Source organism: Manis pentadactyla, chromosome 17 (genome assembly GCF_030020395.1).
Source record: "Manis pentadactyla isolate mManPen7 chromosome 17, mManPen7.hap1, whole genome shotgun sequence".
In the NCBI taxonomy this organism is placed as follows: Eukaryota; Metazoa; Chordata; class Mammalia; order Pholidota; family Manidae; genus Manis; species Manis pentadactyla.
The window spans coordinates 63,066,611-63,084,206 of record NC_080035.1 but is presented as its reverse complement, the minus strand read 5'-3'; the positions used below and the strand labels follow the sequence as shown (position 1 = coordinate 63,084,206).

The window sequence follows — 17,596 nt, the reverse complement described above, 5'->3', positions numbered from 1 at the left end:
ATTCATCCTTTCTTATTCTTATAGTCCAGTGTATTTTCTAAAAATCCTTCATAACTTTTTCAAATATTTGTTAGAGATAAACACACACGCAAGTCCAATTTCAAAATAATTGGAGTGTCAGGATAAATGTCAAGGTGTAATCTATAACCAAAAGCAACTGCAACAAAGAAATCCAGTGATTTTTATAGTTAAGGCTTTTGTTTTCATGAACAAATGCTGTAGACAATTCTTTTCCTAGATGTACACAAAAGCAGAAGATTCACTATCAGCTTATCTCTTCATTATTGCATGTTTAGTTGGCTAAAAATTAGGAGAGCAAACTGAAAGAAACAACAATTCTCAAACCACTTTAGTTAGGACATATGTGCCAAGAATCAGGTTATAATTTCTAAGAAAAAGGTAAGAGGAGTAGAGTGCAGCATCTACGCAACTTGTTTTATGAACTATATGACCACAATTTTAATCTCTATCTTGTAATTCCAGGCAAATGAGTGATAACACACATTTTTTCTCAAAGTACTTCATATTATGAAATATTAACTAAACATACACCTTTTACATGTCATCAAATCTTCAAATGGCAACCGCAATTGCTCTACTTACTAACACAAGCAGCAGGACAATGTCGGGGTTGTCGCATGCACAGGCAATGTGCATCGGCGTCCAGAAGTCTTCATCCTGCTGGTTGACATTGACACCTCTGTCAATCAAGATCTCTGCAATGAAGGCATTATCATACCGAGCACACTGAAAGAAAGGGGAAAAAAGGAATTATAATATCATAACAGACCGTGACACGGTTTATCCCAAATTCCATGGATAGAAAACTTCAATGCCAATTTTGGAAGTTGAGAGGCAGAGCTAACCTGGAGAAGAATGGATCCATGTTCCCCAACTAACCTACAAGCAGAGGGTCACATGGAAGACGTAAGGGGAAGCTGAGTCCATAGACAGTGGAAAGAAAAATAAGAAAATAAGGGCAGATATTTCAACAGGAAAAAATTTCATTGCTTGGGCCCTCCTTATTTGTCGACACTATTAATTGTAACAATAACAAAAAGTCACCCCCACCAGTCCCTGAGGCCGCAAACTGTCACCCCATCCTCAGGAGCTGTGGGTTCCAGCACAGTGGCCAACCAGGTGAGACCCAGAGCATGGGAGCTCCACGAACCCTCTTGGGAATCTGGGGCCTGGGTCCAACTTCTTTTAGGAAATTCATGAGCAAGTAGCTTCTGTCCTGCTCCACCTTTTCTATCCCTCGCTGCATAATCAACAGGGATGGCACCGCCTCCTCCCGCGCCTCAAGGTACCCTCAACCTGCCCCTCGGAATCCACACTCACAACTCAAAGGCACACTTGCCTTCTCAGCATCTACTGCCAAGAAAGTTGATTAGATACAGTATTGAATGTGATATCAGCCCGTCTGAAGCAATGTAATTGTCAGATTCACATTTCAGAGGATTGTAATAATTTGACAGCAATAAACACCTTCCAATCACACTTGTCTGTAAAAGATTTGATGGCTGAACATTCCTGTTACAATGTTCTTATAATATTATTGTTCGATAGCAAACCCAAAGCTCCCTACAAATAGTTTTCTTCTAGCTAGCAAATCCCGCTCTCAATTCTGAGTGTTCCTCATCACTTCAACCAGTTTCTGGTGGCACGTTATAGTACCAAGAAAACAGCTAAGCCACTGCTCTGTCACCATCAACGGAATTCTGACACCAGGAGTTATTTCCACCTGGAGCCCGGAGCCACGTCTCCCAGCCGCTCCGTCACCTTGACCTCTCCAAGTTCCAAGCAGGATCGGCGTGTGTGTGTGTGTGTGTGCGTGTGTATCCAAGTGCAAAATGAAAAGTGTGAGGCCCCTTATTCAAACACTAATAAAAATTTCAAGGCAGTGACAGTGAGCATGAAACTCAGCATGGGCCGCCTCCGCACAGGCCCTAAGTGACTGGGTGGACCACATGCACACGAAGCCTGCCTTGAACCACTGACCGTCTTAACCAACCTGCCTCGCAGGTTCTCTTAAGCCCACATGATTCTCTTCCTTCCACTGACCCTCTGGAACCCAGTCCATTCCAAACAAACTCTCCTCATCTGGAAATGTCCCCAGAACCTAAGTGGCAGCCTGTCTCAGTGCAGACACCATCTCTCCTCCGTCTCCTCAGGACAGGGAGGACTGTCCTCCTAAGGGGCCCCCAGAGACCTCGGCCATTTTCTGGGCTTATCGATTCTTTCAGGATCACTACACACTCACCTTAACGTGCTTCTGTCTAAGGCTCACTCTATCCTTACATGCAATCCTCTCCTCCCGGCTGGGTCACTCTCCTCTTTCATCGGAGCTCAGGGACCACCGTCGCACTCTGTGTGATGTTCTGAGCACCACCAGCAGACAAGGCATTACCAGCACTGGGCTCCCCTGTACAAAAGCTTCAAATGCCCAGAACCCCTGTGACCTACGCTCCCCTTTTACTTCAGTTACCCATCCCCCCAGCAAGCCAGCACCGAGAACGGCTCCACTCTGAAATAGTAAATTATAATATTCCAATCTATGATTAAAATATTCCATTCTCCGTCTGAAAACATGGCTGCCCACAGAGCTGCCTAGCATTAGGTGACGACTACCACTTTCTACACTGAAGCCAGCAGTTCACAGCTTCTCAGGAAATGCATTTTTCACTCATTTTTGATTATTTCTAATCAAAGCTACCGCTTCTGAATGTACAAACCCAATACATGTGTATTATTGATTCAGCCAAAAAGGCCCTCAAAACCATAGAACCCAAATAACAAACAAAGACAATTTTAAACCTAAAAAAGCACCATCTTTTCCCTACATCTAGTCATAGGGAATATGTCAGGTGTTTTGACTCTTCTGGTTGGCTAACAAGCATGTCCTGAACAACCTCCAATCCATTGCTCAGAAAATCAAAAGCTCAGTACAAACACTGAATTCACACACCGAATTCCCTGGTTCACACATGAAAGTTATCTTTTGCCAAGTTTTTTTCTTTTTAAACAAAGGTCAGAGCTACTGTAATATTAGTTTTCTCGATGTCTCTATATTTCAGTGCACACTTCCCTCTTCACTCTCAATGCTGGTTTCAAAGTGATTGGGACCGAGGAGACTAGCAAAGAGTTCCTAGGACAGCACCCAGTGAGACGCAGACACCATTTACTGGGTGGGTATCACGCGTCAAGCACGCCTCTGCTATCAAACAAAAGACCTGCCTCTGACCTCTACAGTACCTGTGGGGGAAGGGGAGGCAACGATTTACGCAACTTGGACTAGTCATCGTCCACGGTCTTGCTTTATGTTGGTGGAGTCCCAGTGGTTCAAAACTCATTTCTACAACCAGAGACAAAGAGCAAGACAGAGACAAAGAGATTTAAAGCAGTAGCAAAGTGAACTTTAATTTGTGGGAATTTTGAATATGTTTGACATCTCTCTGGAACTTTCATGTGGTCCTGAGAATTGACCATCAGTATCACTGGCCATCGCTTTCAGCCAGCTCTTAGATGTGTGTGCAATCACACCCAGTTCTCTGCTACTGTACCACACCAATGGATCATGTTCAGGACAGTGCCACCTTGAACATGCTTGTCATCATTTTTGCTTTTCATGTGCAGACAGTCCCTGACACAATGGTATGACTTCCAGTTTTTGACTTTACAGTGGTGCACATTGTACACAAAAGCAGCACACACTCACCAGAAACTGTACTTGGACCTTTGAATTTGGATCTGGTCCTGGGCTAGCCCTCTTCAGTATGACCCTCTCTCATAATGCCGGGCAGCGAGCCGCAGCCCCCAGGCAGCCACGAGGTCATGAGTCAACCACCAATACAGTCACAACCATTCTGTCCCCAGGCAACTACTCTGGCTTTCACTTTCAATACAGTATTCAGTAAATTATATGAGGTAGTCAACACTTTAGTATAAAACAGGCTGTGCGTTGGATGGCTGTGCCTGACTGTACTCAAACTGTCCTAAGCACGTTTAAGGCAAGCCAGGCTGCACTGCGGTCTTCAGTAGGTTAGGTGAGTTAAATGCATTTTTTGGCTTACAGTAATTTCAGTTCATCCTGGAATTATCAGGGCATAACTCCATCCTAAATTAAAGAGGACCTGTTTCTTCTCTCCGGTAAATATTTATACTCCAGCTTACCTTGTCATAGATAAACTGCCCAGATACTCTGAGTTGAATTATACTTATTATTTTACCTTCATTCCAAACACACAGAACTTTTAGCCAATTGAACCAGACTCTAATTATGAAACAGGCCATTACGGAAGAGAGTCAATGGTACCTTTGGTGCATTTCCAGAAATGTTTAAATCCTAACAAAACTGTTCTCCTTTTAACTGACTGTAAACTCGGGGGCTCAGTTGCAGCACTGGCCGGCCTCACTGTGAACTGCCAAGACTTTATTGGGCAACACAACAGTCCAGGCACTGTGCTTGGCAACGTGCTTGGCAAAACTGATGACATAGTAACTATCCTTGAGAAACAGACAGCACAGCTGAAGGAGACTGAGGCTGTTCAGAAAGCCCCATGGCGTCACAGTGGAGGGTCCCTAGCAGCCTGCGGGAGCCTAGGAGCTGAGTTTTGAAGGACTGAAGGGGGAGGGTGAGACCGTCATAATTGCTCTGTAAGTATTCCCTGAGGTAATGCACCTTGTGCAGTGCCAAAGGGGGGCGGAAACTACATGTGGTCCCTAACCAACAGCCTACACTCGAGGGGGCAGCGCAGTCAGAAGATAGCTGGGGTGGAGGTGCCTGTGAGCTATGGGACCATATCAGAGGGGCACCCCAAACTAGGATCCTGTTGTGAAGGGGTTCTAATGCCTTATAAATTGGGTCCCATTGTTTCAGAGATAAAAAACAAAACAATACAAAAATCTCACTAGGAAATTTTTTATAATTTGCTGTTGGATAGGCCAGTCCCATTGTGTGGTATGTTCAAAAATAGAAAATTCACTCCCTTCTGTTTCTGGCGGCATTCCTAGAAACGTCACAACCCACTGTTCTGTTGACTTTTTACCCTTAAGTCGTGCACGTGAAAAGTCAAGATGGAAATACACCCACAGGGCCGAACAAGGTCCTGGCTTTCCTCCAGGGTTCAGCGGGGCGCTGCCCCGGTCGACACCCCGGACCTGGACTTCCCGGTTAGGGATGCCAAGATCCCCAAGGCCAAAGAGAAGCTGGATTTGAAAAGGCAAATCCGGTCAGGAATTCAAATCTTCATGACATCCTTGGAAAAATGTAAAGGCATCACTGTTTGCTGACCATATAAAACTATTTTCCAGCCTCGCCCTCAGACAGCAGGTCGGTCCAGCAACCTGGTCAGCCTCGCCTTTGCCCCGTCCGCCCCTCGTCACCTCTGCTCCCGGCCGCACCATCCCCCGGGGATGCCCCCGCTCCCCACCCGGGAAGTCCCCAGGAACAGCGCCTGGAGAGGGCAGCCCGTCTTCCACCACGGCTCCTGTTCTCGGCAGACAGCGCCCTTGCTGCCCGGCCTTTTCTTTCCTTTTCTGGGAAAGCACACGTGCAGGGTGGAGGCACGCGGTCCGTGTCCAGATGCTCCAGATGCTCCACTGGGGGGCAGGGCCGAGTCTGGACACCGTCCCCTTATCAGCCATTTTTGTTCTTCAACACCTAAACCATTTTTTAAATAAGGGTTTCTTTAGACATTTCCTCTACAGTCTCAGTATTCTGCTTCTTTTCAAAACAGAGTATTTTCCCCTCGATTTTAAACATATTAAGCTTCTCTGGTCCTCCCTCACCTCTCCTCTCTCTCTGCCCCCCTCCTTCCCTCTCTCCCCTCCACCCCGTCTCACCCTCCTCCTCCCTGACGACTGTGCATGCCATTCTCCAACCAGCTGATGCCACTGTGCTGCTTGGACATGTGTGCATATCTGTTGCAGTTCAATATTTTCACAGCTACTTGGAATTCCACTGCTTAAACGCCTGTCTTTATATTAAAACCAAAACTCACCAGGCAGAAGAAAAGGTTATCTCCTATTTCGATGTATCTCAATTAAGCTTCACTAGGATCTGCCGCCATAGGACAGAACAAAAAGCATGTGTATTCCGCCTCCATTCATAGGCGTCGGCTGCCAGCCCTCGCAGGAGCTCACTTACTAGAGGCGGTAACATAAAACTTGGGCCGCATTTTAGTGAAGCCTGTCATTCCATTTTCAACTCCGTAAACATCACAATTTCTTCCAAATAAGTAAATGTGGGTGTTCACCTATATCTCCCTTATGAGACTAAATTTCTGGGCTGCAGACATTGTTACTTGTCATTATTTCTCTCTATGATGAAAAATTTTTAAACCTATTTCTCAAAAATCTCCGTGTAATACAGTGGGGATCATTCATCTCCAATATAAAGGTTCTGTGGCTTTTCTGAAATGTCCTACAAAAATCTGCACTTTAGAGGCAGGAACTCAATGAACAATAATTGAGTCAAATAAACAAAACTCTGGGAAATCTCAGCAATTTCTATAGCTTATTCTGAAGTCCCACAGGGGCTGCCCTTCTCTCAAAGATGTTGATCCAAGAACACATAATTAGAGCTTCAGGCTCATAAAGCACTAGGCCTTGTAGTGTGGGGCGCCCGAAAGGTGGTACACACAGCACAGCATCTCTCACTTGACATTTTAGATAGCGAAATTGCCTTTTTCAGTAACTAAGGCATTTGGAAACCCTGTAATTTTGTCTCTTTGGCAACCTGCAATTTCTCATTTGTTTTTATTTACTCAGCAAGCCCAGGAAAAGGAGGCTCAGCTCTGACCCGCATTCCTTCAGCCGGTTTGATTACATGCAGTCCAGCTGCAGGGCCCCCTTCCAACCTACGGCCGACGGTACGAGACACAGCGCATGAACACTGGACTGAGGGGTACCCGATGGGGCCCCATCCGCCTTACCACTTCCGCCTTCTCACTTCTTTGTCCTTCCGACTCTACCATTTCTGAGTCTTTGTACTGTTAACTGGGCCTAAAATAACTTCTCCTTAGCCACAGTTGTCCTTATATCCTTCTTACAGTCCATCCATTCATTCATCCACGATGTATTAAGTATTTACTATATGACACATGCTAAAAACATGAAAGTATCTAAGCTACAGTTTTTGAAAAATGCAGTCTAACTGAGAGAAAAGGCACATAATCCATTCATTACACTCCATCATGACACGATCTATAATGGAGGCATGGATCATGTGCTGGGCGATCTTGGATAAAAGGGTAATTAGGTCTGACCCAGAGGGTCAGAGAGGGCCCCAGAACTGCTCCCCGAGGTGGGAGCTGCCCCCTATTCTCATTTGCTGTCATTTGCATATCCCTCTTCTGGGTCTGCTTTAATCAGTGGTCTATTTTTCCATGCCACTCAAACCCTAAACTCCGTGTGGGAACAGAACGTGTCTTGCATGTTTGCATCCCTAATATCTACCAGTGTCAGATTTTAATTAATCAGGTAGCTAACACATTAACTTACCTACTTAACAAATCAGCTGAGCATCTATTAAGTGCTAGGCACTCCCTTGGGCTTTGCGGAGGTAACAACTGACAAATATATGCCAAGTCCTGGCTCTCACAGAGCTGGCAGTCTACCAAAGGGAGGGAACATAAGCGCACGAGCTTATGATCAGCTTGGTGGCAACTGTGCCATAAAGAATGACACAACCACCAGACAAAAGGTGAAGTGTCTGTGGACTGGGACGCGTGCTGTGTTCTTAGGGCAAGCCAGGGAGGCTGCCTCGCCAGATGGCTTTTGAGCAGAGACCCAAACAAGAGAGGGAGCGAGCCACATGGTTCTCTGTGGAGCAATGTTTCAAGTGGACAAAACGGTCTGAACCTCTGGGCGCTCCCCGCCCTGACCACAGAGCAGTGGGAACAGGTGGGGGAAAGGAAGCCAGGCCACAGGGGTGGGGGCCGGGCTGGGGCAGATCATGATGGGGCCATGGGTGGGACTTGGGGCTTTTTCTCTGAGCGGGAAAGGAAGTGTCTGGGGCCTTTTGACAGAGAAGCAACATTGATCTGGCTGCTGCATGGGGAACAGACTGCAGGGTAGGCGAGGCTGGGCCTGGGGAGGTGAGGGCGGAAGCTGTTGATTGGGCAGACAGAGGGTGGTTTAGGAGAGGGTGGCAGTGGCCCAGGGAGAGAGAGATGTGGCGTTCGGGCCGCACTGCAAAGGTCAAGAAAGGAACTGCTGACCTGCTAACAGGAAGGACTGAGGGTACGAGTGTATGTGGTTGTTGAAGTTGGAGGCAGTGTATATGAAGAAGCATCTCCCTCCATTTCTGTCCAATGCACATGCACACACATGCACGCACACACACACACACACACACACACACACACACACACCATATTCCTGGTAACACAGCAGTGAACTGATAAGATCTGTGCACAGGGAAGGCCCATCTCCCACCAGTGTAACTGGAATGACTACGTGTTCTCTGGCAACTCAAACGAGCACCTTGTCGGCACCACTGAGGAACGTAAGTGGTGACACCACAGAGGCCAGGGTTCAAGCTCCAGCACCATCTACCGCTATGCGGACCTGGCCAAATTAATCATCCTTCCAGCTTCCAGTTTCTAATTATAGTAACACAGGCATAATCCCAACCACAAAGAGCTTTTTGATACTTTTGGTGAATATCAAAAAGTTAATTTATATGAAAGCGCACTATAAATAATACAATGTACTGCACATACTGATCAATATATAATATATCAAAGTGACTTTACAGCTTAAAAGTCGTTTTCATACCTACTGGACCATCACATACTTGGGTACACGATTCATCACACTAATACTTTGAGTACCTGAGCTCAGGTAATACATACCCACTTCACGGAGGGGAGAACCGCGCCTCAGTGAGCGGAAACACCACCTCAAATGAATGAAAGGAGCACGTGTACCCGGAGCTACATACGAGGAGGGAGCTGAGAGAGAGGGCAGCCGGCATGGGATCCAGTTCTCTCCCAGTCATCTTCTGATGGAGACCCGAGGGGGGCAGACACCCCCAGGAGGAGAAGGCAGCGGCCAGCCTGTCTCTCTGGGAACGTGCTGGTCGTGGGCTTGTGGTAAGGGGCCCACTGACGCCGGCCAGGGGAGAAGCCCCACCCGTGGGAACTGTCAGCAGAGTGTCCCAGTCTAGGGTCCACCAACCATGGGTCTGACGAGGAGCTGTGAGGCACAGCTCCTTGAAAACACCATGTAAGCCACATAATGACATGAGTATAAGACAGACACGGCTCATAAGCAAACACTCCAGAGAAGGGAAAGGTAATCTAGAAATCTCTTTCTATCTCAGTCAATGCTGGAGAAAAAGAACTTATATTCTTCTGTCTCCCCTCAATATTCTGAACTGTTTTTCTGTTCTGTTGAGTGCATAGTAAGATTAGCTGCACCCCAGATGTCTTAAGCCTTTGTAGGCACAAGTCGCTCTTGTATGCAGGGGTTGTCAATCTTGGCTGTAAATTAGAGCCACCTAATTGGGGGCACTGACTTGCTACATCCCAGAAAAATTAAGAACCTCCAGGGATGGGGCTGGGGTTGGGAGGCAGCTCCTGGGTGACTCCAACGTGCAGTCAAAGCTGAGGAACGGTGGCGTGTTCAGGAGCTTCCGGCTGATTGACATATGACCTCCTTTAACACAGCGGCTGTAACTTGAAGGAACACAGCTTTTCTTCTGTCTTGGTAGACCAGTCTCAAGTAGGTTTTTCTGTTATGTTAGTTTGTGTATTTTTCAAAATTAAATTCTAATCTTTCAATTAGTCTTACAGACGACTAAGTGAATCCTTTTACTTAATTTTGCCCCAACTGAAGCAGTAAACATTACATGGGAACCTAACATAATGTTTCCTTGTTTATGAGTTATTTATTTATTGATCCACTTAATCATTCCCTGCTTTGTTTCTGAAAGAATGTAGGTGATTTTATTCACATTTATATGAGCCCAGCCACAAGCTGAGAATGGTAATCAGTCATTAGAGTAAAAACTTATAGAAGGAAGAGAAAGGATGGTCGTTTAATGCTCTATAATGGATACAATATTATTATGCTTCATTTTCAAAAGCATCTTCTTTAGGGCAGAGATTGTAACTGCATTTGTTAAAGATTATTTACAAACTTGAATGGGGTAATTCATAAATATCACAGCTCATTATCCAAGCTTGTGAATTTGAGACCCGTCACTTCCCTGATCATCATCTGTCAGATGTGCCCTTTGCTCCTGAGCTTTGAGGCCCTAATTGATTCTCCACCTGGTGTCACCACAGGCCTGCTCTGGTCGTCACAGCTCTTACCAGGTGGAGCAAGGACCCTCCCGAGGACACCGGAGCGTGTGGATCTGCGCCCTCCGTCAGGAGCCGGAGCGCTGAAAGAATAAGAGAGTCGGGTTAGAGCCTGTCTTCCTGCCACACCCTGAACCACAGCTGTAGCATTTCACTAACATCTAAAATGCAAACAGCCATGAAAGCCAGAGGACATGCTAATTGCCATGGGAACTGATGCCATGCTTTCATGATTTCTCTTCACATTCAAATGTGAAGCTTCATCCTCCGTTTGTCAGCCATGCAAGTTATTCAGAAAGAGGAACACATTTCACAGTTCACTGTTTCAAAGTGTCTAGTTCATACATCTTTTGTAGGACAAAGAAAATGAAAAGAAGTTACTTCACTAGGCTCACGTATGCATTAGTTCACTTGATTTTTATTTTTTTAAACCTGTTAGGACACATTGGCTTAAAACAATGAAAGTTTACACTTTGCACATTAAAATTCCCTTCATGCAATTACCCCTTGGCTTGGCTTCCACGATTCACACAAAGCACCATGGGACAAAGCTATTTATATCTAAATTAGTAAAGCCAAATAGATCAAAACGTACGCCAATCAACAGAATAAATGCACAGTGGGAAGGTGACCTATGCTTCCATTTGAACAGCAGAGGTGACTTCATTAGTATCTGGGTGGCACAGACATTAGGATGGATCGTGTCACATCCTCTGCTACTTGCAGTGAGCTCCGAGACCTGCCTTTACAGCAGGGCTCACCCACAGCACTTCCCACTGGTAATAGCAGTATCAGAGTATTAAGAAAAAAACATTAATGCATTTTCCACAAAAACTATAATTAAAGCACCAGTTACTCTTTTTTTCCATTATAGCACAGACCTGTACAAAATGGCTACATTCCCACTGTCTTCTCAGAGGTTTCTCTGTCATGTGTAATGTTACCTGAATTCACCTTCTCTTCTATGGCACCCAAGGCCTTTATGTGTCCCATATCTGGTCTGTTACCATCTTCCCCAAGTCTAACTGCGTATCACAGAGGGTGTTGAGGGGATGGACAGGCAAGGTCGCTCGGGCAGTTTCCTCTCCAGGACAGCCGTCTGTGGTGATGGATGAGGTGGGCGTGAAAGGCAGACGGATCACCCCTCCAACCCAGGGGTGACATGGTGAGAGCCCAATGTGCCATCCACACGGCCTTTCCTAAGGTCAGAATGCCCTTTGTCCAAACCCCTGTCACCAGAGAAGTCAGACACAGCCCTCCTCTGTCCAGTCGGGAGGGATACTCAGCCTGACTTGTGGGACCTTGCCCCGCTCTCTCCCACCCCCTCCCAGGGACAGTTCCTGAAGAAGCATGTCCACACCTACTCATCTCCCAAATGGCTTTTCTCTGATGAGGCTCTTTCTTCAATTAAGATTTTAATTCCTTCCGTAACACAAATTCTCTTAATGTCAGTAATTATTACCCAAAACTTCTCAAAGATGACACCTACACGATCACCTGTAGCCTCACATCACCCAAGTATAGTTCGCTTCCTTGGGTATCTTGCCTCTCTGCCATCAGGAGAGAATTCTAGAAGGTAAGGCCCTTGCCTTTCTCTCTTCACCATACTTCCAAGAGCCGCCTGCTGCATGGGGTGTAGAGGGTCTTTCGCTCCCCCTCCCTCCGTCTCTCTACACAAACACGTGAACATGAAAGCCCTTCTTTCTCCCTCATACTTTCCACCCTTGATTTGGAGAAGTCCATTCAAGACAACAGAAGTTCATCAAATATGTCTCCCAGTGGTTTCCTCAGAAAATAAATAACACTTTTACCCTAACATTTCTTTTTTAGCAAATGAAATTATTCATCTGAATTCACTAATATTGACACGCTTTATAATTTTTACAACAAAGCACTTGCACGATGTCATCACACAACAGTGTGAGGCAGATTGCAGGAGTTAAAGCAGTAGGAAAATGCCATCAGGTGTGTGCACCGAATGCCCCGTGTGCACGAGGTGTGAATCACACACATCAATCCGTGGAACTGTGGCCTCGGAGTGAGAGCACGCGGCTCCGAGGCCCGGCCCCACGGGGAAGCGACCAGCCTCTGCTGCTCGGCTGCCAGTCAGTGAAATGACGGACACTCATCAGACTCGCGTCTTGGGGGCATCTTGAAGATTAAAAGACACAACACACGAAACATGCTTATCATGCCTCCTGGCACCTGGAAAAGACCGCTGAGTGATTTCTATTAGCGTGATTACCAGACGTCAAAAAACGCCTTAATAATATATCATGAATCCACAGCTTAAGGTTTATGCTGAATTTTCTCATGACCTTCTGACTGTTCAGCGCTGAGTTTCAGTGCAGACTCTGCAGATCACCTCGGGGGGCGAACATGCCATTACCAGGCAGGGAAGGGCAGTGAGGGGGCCCAGGCAGGAGGCAGTGGAAGGAGGACAAGCAGGGGTACTGCGGTGGGGACTGTGCGTGGCTGGGAGGAGTGGGTCGTGGAGGACACTGGGCACCACACTAAGGATTTGGACACCATGGGGTGGGCAAAAAGCAGGACCACAGGGTTTTAAGCAAAGGAGGAAAAGATTCATTAGGTAAGTGTTGAGACTGAATGTTCTTGACATTCCCAAATTCATGTTGAATCCTAACTCCCAGTGGAAGGTCTAAGGAGTTGGGGCCTTTGAGGGATGATAAGGTGGCAATGTGGGAGGTGAGGAGGGTGGCGCCCGATGGCATGAGTGCCCTTGCATGGGGATGAAGAGGCTGGAGCGCACACTCCTGCATGTGAGGACACAGGAGAAGCCCCTCCCGGGGACCAAGTCTGCAGGTGCCTAGGTCTCGGACTTCTCAGCCTCCAGAACTACGAGAAATCAATCTTGCTCCTTAAGCCACCCAGCCCACAGTATACTTCCTCCAGCTGCCCGGGCTGACTAAGCCAGCAGGGAGCCCAGCACAAAGGCCAGAGGGGCCTCTTGCTCCCACTCTCTGCTGACATCCTGCTCCAGCAGGAGTGGAGTCTCTGGTCTCTGCAGGAGGGTGCATGGCTTTGTTGCTGTTACAGAATCGACTAAACAGCCTGGGATGTACTGGGAATCGGAGCCACATGGTGCAGGAAGGGGTCCATGGTGGCCCTGACAGCCATGGTGGGCTGAGCCGCCAAGCCCAGGGAGACCAGCAGACGCCATGCAGAGCATGGATGGGTGCTGAACCCGGAAGCAGGGTGGGCGGGTGAATGCTCAAGGATGGATAGGAGGGAGACCTAGATCTAGATACCAAGATGTCTAGATGGATGGATGGATGGATGGACAGATGGACAGGCAGACAGACGGAAAGATGGATGGATGCCCAGATGGGTAGATAAATATTCATTTATAAATTCACTACACATTTTATTGATATAAAACCTATGCAGCCCACAGTTTACAAATAATTAAATATATGATACTCATCATAAATTCTATATACCCATATGATTCTCACAGAATGACTTTTAATGACTTTTGCTGAACTCTTATATCCACAGTCAATCTGTGGCTACAATGAGTAAATATGACCTTGATATTTTGGTTCGCTCATTGTTTCACTGACATTAATGAGTAAGAGCCACGGGTCAGCAAACTATGCCTGGCAGGCCAAATCCAGCCCTGGCCTGTTTTTGTATCACCTTTGAATAAAGAATGATTTTTTTTTTTTTATATTTTGAAAGCCTGTGTAAGGAAAAACACAATAAAACATTTAAAAAATCTAGAAAGAATATACAACACAGATTTTATGTGACTCCCCCTAAAGTTTGAAATATTTACTATCTGGCCCTTTACAGAAAAAATTTGCTGACTCCTGAGTGAGATTAATGTGCAACAATGAAGTCTATCAGAATATCACTCATTTGTCAGCGGTCTGAAAGATATCTTTGCCAAATAAGGTAATCGTTTTTGAATAACGTGATCATATTTAATCACACTTTTGGTGCTGCTCAGAAGAGTAGCTGCTTATGCAATGCATTTTGAGGCACGACCTGCATCAACACTTTTTCCATCACTTTAATTCTAGACAATCAGTAAGACAATAAATCAAGCCCCGATGTGTAGCAGCTGTCAAAGTTCGTGGTTGATCAGGCTACCAATGTACGTCCCTGACCCCAGAGCTTAGAAAGGATGTGACGTGGTGCACGATCATGTGGCATTGCCACCACACAGACCCAAGAGATGTAAATAGCTTCATCAGCATAAATGAGAGAAAAATGCACCAACTTAATTAGGAAGGAATAAGTTTTGAATATTACATGTGTTTTTATTACAACATGCTTAATTGCAAATATATATACTTTAATTTTTACTACAGGCTTTGTTTAACTGCTTCACAAACAATTCGCAATTCCTGGAATTTTAACAACTGCCTCTCAAGAACTGGAAGGGTGAGTAAGCTCCAGTATGTCAAGGGAGCAGCCCCGAGGTGGGTGAGGCGCCCTGTCCGAGGATGTCCAGGGATGAGGACATTCCACCCCAGAGGCTAGCACTTCCTCTCTGCCAGTGACACAGATGAATGAGCCCCAACCCTTCTTCCTTCTGGCCACAAAGCAACCTACGCAGACCACTTAAGCACTGTTCTTCTAGACAGGAGGGCTGTTTTCTGAAAGGGCTGTTTGCATTATCAGATAGACCTAAATGAGAACCACAGACTGCATATTGATTGGCTTTCTCCCCAGGTTCCACAGGTGGGGGCTCAAGAATAAGGTGATCAGCGATTGACAAAATAAACAACATGTTCTTTAAGTACACAAACTGTGGAGTGAGCTAAATTCTATGCCTCTGCTAAGTGATAAAACTGGACATTGTGAAGTACGTAGATATAAAGATAGAATGAAGAAAATATCACTTGCATAATAATTTGCAACAAAGAATTTTGAAAAAGAAGGGGACACATCTTTATAGACTGACACACAGTGAGCATTTTTCTAAGCACTTAGGGTCTGGTACTGCTCTGAGCACATTAGTGTAAGAATCACTCTGAACCTCTCAAGTCTAGGATACAGACACTGTCAGCGTCACTGTGCTACTAACAAGGTAACGGAGGCGCTGACAGATCATGTAGATGCCCCCAAGCCGCATGGGTAGCAGGTGGATCTAGAACTCAAAGGCAGGCAGGGTGACCCCAAGGACTGTGTTCTCGGCCACAAAGATCGTAGGGACCCTTTACCTCTCAGGCCACCAAAGAGTTGAAGTCAACCCTTCAACTCAGGGACAACAGGAATCAAGACCCATTTTAATTCCCTCATAATTACTAATTTCTGGGAAACTGCCCAATTTTAGGTTAAAATACTTTCTTCAAAAAGGTATGGGTCCATAGCAACCTTGTACTAACATGATTCAAACTGCCAGTCAAATGAAATGGCACCAGGACTCTGAATCTTCCTGTGACAGTAAAATCTGCAGGGAAACAGCTCAGGGGAAAACAGCCATCTGGGGACCACACAGAATAATGAAGCTTGGGTTTCCTTTTATAGTGTTACCACTTGGAACTGATTCAGCACTTACTGTATATCTTTGGCTTCATCATCAAGCTGCCGCAGAACTCCAGCAAGATGTCTGTGTAGGGGGCATGATTTGATATTTAAAAAGAAACATTCAGTTTCTAAATCTTCAACTACTGGGGTAAGAACTGGATGAAAATACATCATGAAACATTGCTAAGGAGCTTCCGTAGAATGCAGCTGTCCCCGCAGATGTCTCCACGGTCACCAGCAATACACCCACCCAGCAAGCAAGCCCAGTACTGCACCTGGTAGTTAACGTTAATCTTGAGTCTCTAGCTATTACCGTGCTTTCTCCGTGTTGATGATACAGCACGTTGATGACAGTAACTTGATGGCAACGTGGTGACAGTAAGTGCAGTGCTGACCATCCGAGCTGCTGTGGACGTGCGGTTGCCTGACAATCTCTCACTCCCCTCTGGCAATTCTCATGATGGCAGTGCGTCCGTACTCACAAAGACTTTACATTTAAGATCAACAGAGGAAAAGAAAAGTGTAAAATATGTAACTGTGGGTTCTAAATATTGTCCTAGTTGAAGCCTTGCAAAGGCATTTTCTGGAGAGAGGGAACAGCAAGTGCTATGTCAAAAAAGTCCATGTGAGTTCTCTGTATTATTTGTTCAACTTTTCTGTAAGTTTGAGTTATTTCTAAATAAAAAGTGACAACGAACAACAACAACAAAAAAGCAAGTCAGTGTCTTCTTTTCCTGAAAAAATAATGGAAACATCAATACGAAGACGCCTAAAGATGGAGATGTGAGACTGTCCACAACGGACAGCCCTCTAAGAAAGATTTTAAAAGGTTTATCTTATCTCACCGCTCTGTCGGTAAGGAGGGGAAGCAGAAGACGGGAATATAGAAACGGTGCTATGAACACCACAGAAATTTAACCTACACATTTCCTGTACTAAGTAGAACTCAAATTTTAGGATGGCTAAGAATGACTTGAAGATTTTTTAAAAAAAGATTTTCCTAGTTCAGTGATTCTCAACCGCTGTTTCATTACTGCTCCCTCCCCATGAACCTCCACCACGGAAGTGTAATACTGTGGACATCCGCATATCTGTATGTGGTCCTAGGAAGGGCCACAAGCCATTGTTAAAGTTAAATTTCATCTCCCCCACCAACCAGTTTTCCCCTTCAGGGGCTATTTCTCCCCACTTTAGAATCAGGCCCAGCCCCACCTCCAAACACTCTGATTCAGTAGTTTGAAGTGGGATCTAAACCAGGAGACCCTGGTGCACCTGGCCACCTAAATTCATTTTGAGAAAACCTGCGAGGATCTTACAGTCTCAGAAAAGTACCTGCACACATGTCACTTGGAACAACAGAATTAGTAAGTGGCAAAATTAAAGAGTTCATAGCAGATCCCTTTCTATTAATTTGCAGTTGAGAATTTGGCCCCCACTGCCGTGTGCCACAGTCTCCCTCAGAACTCACAACTTACTCTCAATAAATGCATATCTACCAAACCTGCCTGACCTGAACCTTGGCTTAGCAGGGCCAGCTGAGAGGAGAGAATCAAGGTCTTCATGGATGGTGGCCTCAGGTCAGGACAGAGCCCAAGTCTGGGCAATGATTCCCAACCCTCACTGTACTTTAAATGGTCAGTAGAACTTAAAAAAGCATAAGGGCCCAGGTTCTTAACTTCAGTCAGGCAAGGAGGTGTCCACTCCTCCACATTTCTAAGTTGAAGGCATCTCAGTGACCCTGATACCAGGAAGGGTGGGGGCAGTGGAAGTCAGCATCCGAAGGACTG

The 17,596-nt window shown here is 45.8% G+C and overlaps 1 protein-coding gene across 6 annotated transcripts in view; it reads right to left on the bottom strand.

The window, feature by feature from the left end:
- The window catches only part of MYO16 (myosin XVI), a 570,453-nt gene that overhangs the window by 402,801 nt on the left and 150,056 nt on the right, over nucleotides 1–17,596 (bottom strand). For all 6 annotated transcript variants that reach the window (XM_036893691.2, XM_057494602.1, XM_057494601.1 and 3 more), the window contains exons 3-4: nucleotides 10,323–10,393; nucleotides 604–747 (exon numbers count right to left, since the gene is read on the bottom strand). In XM_036893691.2, coding sequence (XP_036749586.2) covers nucleotides 604–747; nucleotides 10,323–10,393 — 215 coding nt within the window. The remainder of the gene's footprint in view (nucleotides 1–603; nucleotides 748–10,322; nucleotides 10,394–17,596) is intronic.